The following is a 9,124-nucleotide window of genomic DNA, read 5'->3' as shown; positions in this document are numbered from 1 at the left end:
ATAGAATTATCAATTTTTACAAGAAATTTTAAGTCTTATTCGAAACCTCAAATCCTTTCATTAATCATTAAACACCAATTTTCTTTGCTTATTGATAAATTGAAATCTAACATGCAAGGCCTTAGATAGGTTATCTAATATGTGTTAATCATCATCTATTTACCTAAATTCATAATCGAAACATCATCAACACATTAATTCCTCAAACTCAAAGAGTCGTCTAGTGCATCAATCCAACTTTCGATCGTCAGAGCAAACTCAAAGGCTTGTACCAATTTTCGGCTAACACAATAAGAACCCAAAAATTATCTTCCAATCATCCAATCACTTAATAACCTACTAAATTTTGAACTAGCAATTTTTTTCATTTTTCACATTAATCTTAATAAAATTGATAACTGAGGACTAATTTTCTTCCAACTTTAATCATTACAATTCTTAAAAGCAAATTATATAAAGCCAATATGCATAAAATATCCCCCGTTAAACCTCTCTCTTTGTAGTTTATACGCATAATAATCCTTTCGTGGAGATAGAGAGGTTCAATAAGAACGCAGTTTATAGGAGATTTCGGCGGGCTTAGAAACGCATGCTGGGAAAGTTGAGAGAGACTTGGTGGTTGACCAATCGAATTTGGGATGCTGACAAAAGGGGACCTATTTTCGTGAGAAGAGCGATTTATGCAAAAAAAAAAAATTGCCATGTTTCCCAAACTGGCAATCCTGCTGCCTCTCCTCGTGAGCTTTGTAGCCTCTGAAGATACCAGCTTTCTCTTCAATGGGTTTAGATCGGGAAATCTAAGCCTAGACGGCATAGCTGAAATCACCCCTAATGGCCTTTTGAGGCTCACCAATGACACCAGACAGCAAAAGGGTCATGCTTTCTACCCCAATCAGGTCAGCTTCAAGAAATCCTTGAATGGCACCGCTTCCTCCTTCTCTACTACCTTTGTATTTGCTATCATTTCTGAATATCCCGCTTTGAGCGGCCATGGCATTGCTTTTGTTGTTGCTCCGACAAGAGGGCTCCCAGGAGCTCTCCCAAGCCAGTACCTTGGCCTTTTCAATGGTAGCAACAACGGTAATGACACCAACCATGTTTTCGCCGTAGAGCTCGATACCATCCAGAGCAGCGAGTTTGCTGACATCAATGATAACCATGTTGGGATTGATATAAATGGGTTGAAGTCAAACAAATCTTTTCCCGCAGGATATAATGCCGACAACAATGGTGGGTTTAGGAACCTGAGTCTTATCAGCGGCCGCCAAATGCGAGTTTGGGTGGAATATGATGGTGTCGAGAAGAAAATCGAGGTCACTATGGCTCCAATTAATGTCGGAAAACCCAAAACTCCGCTCTTGTCTTTGTTCCGTGATCTTTCACCCATCATTGAAGACAACATGTATGTTGGCTTCTCTTCCTCAACCGGCTCAGTCCTAACAGCCCATTATGTTACGGGATGGAGCTTTAAGGTGAACGGCCTGGCTCCAGAACTTGATCTCTCTCAACTTCCCAAGCTGCCAAGGATTGGAGGTAAACCCAGATCTAAATTTTTGACAATTGGGTTGCCTGTGATTATTGTCAGTTTAGTCTCCGTAGCAATTTCAGCTGCAGTTTATTTCATAAAAAGGAAAAGGAAGTTTGCAGAATTGCTTGAAGACTGGGAGCTTCAATATGGGCCTCACAGATTCAAATTCAAAGATCTTTATATTGCCACAAATGGATTTAGGGACAAATACCTGTTGGGCACTGGCGGATTTGGTAGGGTGTATAGAGGTATACTACCTACCTCAAAAATTGAGATTGCAGTGAAGAGGGTCTCCCATGAATCAAGACAGGGGATGAAAGAATTTGTCGCAGAAATTGTAAGCATTGGTCGGCTTCGTCACAGGAATTTAGTTCCACTCTTGGGGTATTGCCGGCGCAAGGGAGAGCTGCTTTTGGTGTACGACTACATGCCCTACGGCAGCCTAGACAAGTACCTCTTCGACCAACCTGAGGTTACACTGAGCTGGAGCCAGAGATTTCGAGTGATAAAAGGTGTAGCATCGGGGCTGTTTTATCTGCATGAAGAATGGGAGCAGGTTGTTATTCACAGAGATGTCAAGGCTAGTAATGTCTTGCTAGATGGTGAATTGAATGCCAGATTAGGAGACTTCGGCCTTGCAAGATTATATGATCATGGAACTGCTCCTCAAACTACCCATGTGGTCGGAACTTTTGGGTATCTTGCGCCGGAGCATAGTCGAAGCGGTAAGGCCACGACTGGCACCGATGTGTTTGCTTTCGGGGCGTTTTTGCTTGAGGTTTCTTGTGGAAGGAGACCAATAGAGCCAAGAGGAGCAGCAGATGACGTCCTTCTGCTTGAATTGGTGTTTTCTCATTGGAACCGAGGCGAAATTCTTGCGGCAAGAGATGTAAGTTTGGGTGCAGATTATGTAGCAGAGGAAGTAGAGCTTGTTTTGAAACTTGGGTTGCTCTGTTCCCATTCAGAGCCTACTGCTAGGCCAAGCATGCGCCAAGTAGTACAGTTCTTGGAGGGTGATTTTCCTCTTCCTGATTTATCATCGCTTGGCCTTTGTGCCAACGGCTTAACATTTACGCATCATAAGGAAGGTGGTTTCAGTGATTTTGCCATGACCTATCCGTCTTCGAGGGACAGGTTTACACAGTCCTCTTTTGCTGCAGAGTCACTTCTCTCAGGAGGTCGCTGATTCTAAAAACTTTTGTTTGAGTTTGTTAGTAATGATCTTTGAAATGATTGTAGTAGATAGTTTGTTTTCAGGCAGTGCAGTATATTTATTATTGATGTGCAAACATGGGCAAGATGAGCTCCCTGGGTTGATGGGGCCTTCTGTGATCATTTATTTTCCAACTTTGCATCCTGCAGAATAATTCATCAGCGTTTTGGAATTAATTTTTTGTTTTTTTGTTTTTCCAACCCTTGAATATATCCTCGGATGAAGACTAGTGATTAGATTTATATAATGAAAGTCGTACTCGGCAGTCGGCATGAACTGAAAAAGAGAGAAGCAAAAATCTTAAAATATTAGTGGAAAAAGAGAAGGAAGATCTATCATATTTGCTTGACCACATTTCAGCTTAATTCTATAACATTTTGCATTGAAATCGACTCTTTCGATTTTTTGGGACCAAAAAGTAAAATACCATCAATTCTTTTGACAAAATTATACTTTATTCATGACAATTACGCCAACTTTTCATTATTTCAAGACCCATTTAGCATCCTTCGCTAGTTGACCATATCTACTCCAATTTTATTCTATAGCTTTCACAGCATTCATAATTTAGACCGCATCACCCTCCAATCCAATTTTCTATAGTCCCAAATCTAGACTAAATTTCAGTACATGATGTGCACTGCAGCCAATGCCTCCATCACTACGTATTCTAAGATACCAATTTGGTTGTACTCTTTGCTGCAAGTATATATCCCTCACGATCCTCACAATGATGCCTATGAAATTGGTTTGTTGATAGTATGAAATGCCACATTTCAATTCACCTTTATGAGACTCTTAGTGGTTTGAATTTCCGTAATTTTTGACCCCCATTAATTTGAGTTGAAGGATGAAGATGACACAAGAAAGTATGAAATGCCACATTTCAATTCACCTTTATGGGACTCCAAGTGGTTTGAATTTCCGTAATTTTTGACCCCCATTAATTTGAGTTGAAGGATGAAGATGGTACAAGAAAGTAAGGAAAGCATGCATATTCTGATGCTAATCACCTTGGATTGGGCCTCGGTGCCGGTTCAGATTTAATTTCACTATATATATATTTTTTTTATGAAAAATTTAAAATTAAATTTAAACCATTAAAAAAAATTATAATACATTTTTTTACAAACATGGGCCAAATCCAAGGATCTGATCAAAACAATGGTAGCTTTTGAGTTGGGGGTGTCGGAGTTTGTTGCAGAATTGGTAGACCAGCCTAGAAAATTAGGAGGCCTATGTCTGTGCCCCTGCCCATTCCACGGATTGAAGAATTAGAGTTGGGCCGTGAGCCACCATTTGGCCCATATAAGGGACAATCTGGGCTTTCCATAATAATTAGTTATCACAGGGAAGCTTCACCAAAAATGGATGGGGAAGATTTTTTAAGATAGGATTATCGGAAGATGGCTATGTGGGTTGAGAAGTGCTAAAGAGCTAAACAAATAAACTCAAGAAAATTATTAAATTGACATGGCAATGGTTTTTAAATTTTAAAAAAAATGCAATTCTCTCTCCCTTATTTGTCACTCACAGTCTGCCACGTTAGTTTGAAAATTTTTTTGGATTAATTTGTTCAGCTCCCTAACACTTCTCATGCGGGTTTGTTGGGTTGATCGTAGATTGGGAGGAACCTTGGCACCTAGGGAAGCCGTGAAAAAAAAAAAAAAAAAATCTGACGAGATTTCTATATTTGTCTTGGTAAATTTGGTTCTCTCTCACATTTTTCAGCGACGAGACTTCTATATTTATTATAGGGAAGGTTCACAAATCCTCATGTGTTTTGATATTACTATTTAATGTTTAAAAACTCTTAATTTGAGTATGGAATTTTTAATTTTTTACAATGTTTTTTTCTATTAGGGTTTTTCATTAAATCTTGTCAAAATATCATAAATATCGATATTTTTTTTGTTATAAAAGTTTAAAAGAAAAAATTGTTAATATTCATGCACTGGTCGAAATTTAATAGACGTGCAATTTAAAATTACATGCATGTAATGAGCAAATGTAAGAGGCTGCTCTCACATGGTCAAGTAATTATTCTGGCAGTTTGAAATTCCATCTATCCAAACACCTGTTAAATTAGGAGTTATCTCAAAAGCTTTAGTTGATGGGAAAATGTAAATTTAATCACTTAATTAATATTTTAACACTCTCCTTCACGTCTCGGCTCAAACTCTTTTTTAATAGATAAGGTCCAACACGTGAAATATTTAATTTAAATGAGAGTGAATTGACGGAGTCAAGGTTCGATTCAAGACCTTCGACTTTAATACCATATTAAATTACCAGTTATTTCAAAAATTTAAGCTGATTAAAAAAAAAAAAATTAATTACTTAATCAATATTTTAACAAATTCGAGCATATCAAATTGACACTCGTGTCATACACAAAAGTTGGGTCGTACATTATAAACTATTTGTTGAAGAGTCTGACAAGACATTACCCAAAATTAATGAGGTTTGGTGGACCTAAGCATTAATCTAGATTGAAGACTACATTGCTACTTCTAGAAGACTCAGGCAAGAAATTAACCAAAATAAATAATGCAGCCTAATACATCAATCTAGAATGAGGACTTTGGAGTCCATCTGAACTCTCGTGATGTTAAGGCTTAAATCTAGAGGGAAAAATATTTAAGAAGTAGCTCGATCGGTTGAAGACTACGTGTAGAGATTATTAGTTCGAATTCACGTTCTCTTTTAGTCTTACTTGTGCAAACATGTTAAAAAAATAAATAAATAGAATAAAATAAAATATCTAGAGGGATTGAACCCACTTGTGTGTGTGGACATGAGATAAGGATTTTCTCCATTTTAGGTTCTTTGTTTTATGATTATAATTTATTTTATTATATTTAATGATATATATGGTGTCTTTAAACAATGTGACAACATATTTACTATGTAACTATATACATTATTAAATATAACAAAAGAAAATTATACTCATAAAAATGAAGAACCTAAAATTGAGAAAATCCAAATCCCATGTCCACTTGATTTTCACGTTGAATATCTCTATAAGTAATTTGAATTAATTAAATTAAAAGGATATTCAGGAATTAATCTTGAAATAGTAAATATTCAGGAATAATAAGTACTAGTATCATAAATAATTATTTGTAATAGTAAATTGTAGTTAAATTAAATAAGAGGTTAAATATTAATTAACAAATGATGGAAATAAAATAAGGTGAGGGCAGTAGTGTAGTTTAAAAAAGTGAGAGGTTTGAATTAAAAGGAAAATCTACATACTGCCACGTGTGTTGGCTATAAGGGGATATCTTATCCCCTTAGCCTTAGCAAAAGAAAACAAAAAAAAGGGGCCAGGCCCTTGCGTTTGGTAAAACACGTAGCCCTTTCCTTTCTTCCATTTTTCTTTTCTTCTTCCCCTTCTTTCTCCCACGCCGTTGTCGCCGCTCCCCTGCATATTGCTTTACATCAGAGAGAAAGAGGGGGAAAGAACGAGAAACACTGTGTGCGGCTAAGATGGTGGCGATTTTGGGGCTTAGCCGACAGAGTGGCTCAAGAAAGGTGAGAAATTGGCGAGCCGAGCCGAGTGCTCGATAAGACACTCGGCTTGCCTAGAAGACTTGCTCGAGCTTGTGAACAGTACATACGAGCCGATCTTGAACTCCTCCAACTCGCCCGATCAACGCACTTGGAGTATTTCTAAAATAGGTACGTATGATTGTACTGAGATATGTGAATATATTAGAGATAAAAAGTTACATGCATGTTGTATGGTGGAGGCTGATTTGGTTCCCCCTTGGACCCTTTCACGACAACCTTTCATTTTATGGCTGGTTGTCCGGAATAGACTTAATTAACAAGGGATAGACTGCTTAATTAGTTGGAGATATAATGAAAATGATCATTTATGTGTTTTGTAGAGGTTGTTTGGAAGGTAGATCCCATTTATTAATCTTCAATTGTAGCTTTAGTAAAAGAATTTAGAGGGCTACGCTGAGCAATCGCCTTATACATTTTCAACCCCCACCCCCCCAAAAAAAAAAAAAAAAAAAACTCAAAACTCCTTTTATCTTTACAGCATTATCACACATTGACACAAAGAACACTCATTCAAAGAGAATAATTTTTATAAAATAATGGAACACCAACTTGGAACACATTGACTGAAAAAGACAAAGCCAAATTATTTGCTATTCCAAATGATTCCCCACAACAATAGGCATTGGCTGGAATGAAATGTCGGTCAAAAGTGATTCTAGCACAATGAGATACGAAATTGCCGTGATGCTTCCTGACTTAGAGAGCCTGTTTGGGTGGCCTTAAAAGTGTTTTTAATTGTTAAAAAGTCTGTTGGAAGAATAAGTCGTCCTTCCCATAAAGTCGTGAGTCTATTGACAGGTAGCAAGTGGGTTTGGTTCACATGCGGTATTATTGTCTTCAATCTTTTTCAGCCTATAAATGATAGCCAAAGTTAAACCTGATCAAACCTGAAAACCAGAGACAGAGAGAGATGGCAGAATTGTTCCTTAATCAGGCGGAGAATTATGCAGACGGCCGGCCAATTTACCCTCAAGAACTGTTTCAATTCATTGCTTCCAAGACACCCTCTCAAGACCTTGCGTGGGATGCCGGCACCGGAAACGGCCAGGCTGCTCGATCTGTGAGTTTCGTTTTTCCTTTCCTTCTCTCCTGCAAATTCTAACATTTTGTTGTATAGGTTAATATTGGGAATTTTGTATAGGGTATTTGGACTCCTATTAGGATTAGACCAGACGAATATGAATGAAGTTTAACACTCCCAAATCAAGCGGAGGAATCCAAAATATATTGGGAAGAGTAAAAATAACTTAATAGAACAAATTTATTGTATCATTACTCTTTTTGTTAAGAATAAGAAAGGATAGATGCACAAGCAATAATCTTTTCCCTACAATTGTTAGGATGAGAGACGGAAAACAAAGTGAAATCAGAGATATTCTAGATCTAGATAAACTGATATTATCATTCATTAAGTAAAATATTTAAATAAACTACAATTGAACCACTCTCTCCTAACAACAAAGACCCACTTAACCACTACTAGAATAACATGGACTATTAAGGAACTTATACTCCTAAACTAAAGGACTCAACTTGCAACATGATAAACTAACAAACAGATAATGCTCACTAAGAAATAGGAACACATTCTGCATTGTTTCTTACACTTTTATTATAAGGAATAAGGATGTCCTATCTTGCCCAAGCAACATAGAGACATATAATTGTCATGTCATTGCTCATTGGTGTCGATTAGAGACATATAATTCCAGTTTAACCATATTTGCAGTTAGCTGAGATGTACAAGAATGTGATAGCCACAGATACAAGCCCAAAACAGCTCTCATTGGCACCGAGGCTACCCAATATAAGATACCAACAAACTCCTCCCACCATGTCTATAGCCGAGGTTGAAAGAAATGTTGCTGCCGAATCAAGCATCGATGTTGTGACTATTGCTGTGGCCCTCCACTGGTTCGACCTTCCTAATTTCTATCAACAAGTGAAATGGGTGCTCAAAAAACCCCATGGTGTCATTGCTGCATGGACCTACTTCATCCCACAAGTCAATGACTCGGTCGACGCAGTCCTCCATCGCTATTACAAAACTGTTGATCCCTATTTGGAGCCGCCCGTTAAATTAGTAGAGGACAAGTATAGAAGCATCGATTTTCCATTTGAGCCGGTGGATGGAGTTGATCACACTGGGCCATTTCAGTTTGAGACTGAAAAATTGATGGATTTGGATCATTATTTCACCTACTTAAGATCATGGTCAGGGTATCAAACGGCGAGGGAGAAGGGTGTGGAGCCTTTGAGCGATGGTGTTGTTGAGGAATTTAAGCATGCTTGGAGTACTGAAGATGGACAAGACCAGAAGACTGTCAAGTTTCCAATTTCTTTGAGGATTGGACGAGTGGGGAATTTGTAGAATCAATGCGTAAGAAATTCTCTAGGATATTAAAGTGTGGCCTATATATGTCACATGTATTTATTGTGGTTTAAATTCAACATAATAAAACACTGCGTTTCCTAATATATTATTATTTTGATGTGCTAAGAGCTACCTTAATACTATTTTACCCAGCATTATTTTTTGTTGTGAAAAAAAAAAAAAAAAAAAAAAAGTTATACAAATTACAAAGGACGCAGTGATACTGGTGTACATGCACGTCAGAGCCGCCTCTTCCGATAATAAAAATCGGACAATTAAAAAAGTAGGTTGTCTGTAAAAACTACGCAACAAGAAAACATTAGTGAAGAAAACAATGGTTTTGAAAAATGTCCTCACAAGAAAACATGCAAAAGTTATTTTTGTATAGTGAGAAGTAATTATTATAGTTAGTGGGTGATGCGTCTTGTAG

General features: G+C 37.4%; 2 protein-coding genes across 3 annotated transcripts; both read left to right on the top strand.

Moving 5' to 3' along the window:
• Nucleotides 1-450: 450 nt before the first annotated feature.
• LOC132192293 (L-type lectin-domain containing receptor kinase IV.1-like) lies at nucleotides 451-2,899 on the top strand. Its single transcript, XM_059607579.1, has 2 exons — nucleotides 451-1,533; nucleotides 1,609-2,899. The coding sequence occupies exons 1-2, from the start codon at nucleotides 681-683 to the stop codon at nucleotides 2,712-2,714; spliced, it is 1,959 nt and encodes a 652-aa protein (XP_059463562.1). The 5' UTR covers nucleotides 451-680; the 3' UTR covers nucleotides 2,715-2,899.
• A 3,180-nt stretch (nucleotides 2,900-6,079) lies between these two features.
• On the top strand, nucleotides 6,080-8,798 carry LOC132191320 (uncharacterized). Of its 2 annotated transcripts, none has more exons than XM_059606272.1 (3): nucleotides 6,080-6,428; nucleotides 7,219-7,380; nucleotides 8,050-8,798. In XM_059606272.1, the coding sequence occupies exons 2-3, from the start codon at nucleotides 7,231-7,233 to the stop codon at nucleotides 8,689-8,691; spliced, it is 792 nt and encodes a 263-aa protein (XP_059462255.1). In that variant the 5' UTR covers nucleotides 6,080-6,428; nucleotides 7,219-7,230; the 3' UTR covers nucleotides 8,692-8,798. The 2 variants fall into 2 exon arrangements, with proteins under 2 accessions (XP_059462255.1, XP_059462254.1); XM_059606271.1 differs by having other exon boundaries at nucleotides 7,172-7,380.
• The last annotated feature ends 326 nt before the right edge of the window (nucleotides 8,799-9,124 follow it).

The sequence above is a fragment of the Corylus avellana genome, chromosome ca9 (assembly GCF_901000735.1).
Source record: "Corylus avellana chromosome ca9, CavTom2PMs-1.0".
NCBI lineage: Eukaryota > Viridiplantae > Streptophyta > Magnoliopsida > Fagales > Betulaceae > Corylus > Corylus avellana.
Note: the sequence above shows the minus strand (reverse complement) of the source record. Positions and strands in the feature narration are given on the sequence as shown.

Bases quoted from the DNA above. Each gene is read 5' to 3' on its own strand.
- LOC132192293 (XM_059607579.1), top strand. From the start codon at position 681: ATGCAAAAAAAAAAAATTGCCATGTTTCCCAAACTGGCAATCCTGCTG. The intron at 1,534-1,608 runs GTAAACCCAGAT...TAGCAATTTCAG, and splicing joins CAAGCTGCCAAGGATTGGAG to CTGCAGTTTATTTCATAAAA.
- LOC132191320 (XM_059606272.1), top strand. From the start codon at position 7,231: ATGGCAGAATTGTTCCTTAATCAGGCGGAGAATTATGCAGACGGCCGG. The intron at 7,381-8,049 runs GTGAGTTTCGTT...CCATATTTGCAG, and splicing joins ACGGCCAGGCTGCTCGATCT to TTAGCTGAGATGTACAAGAA.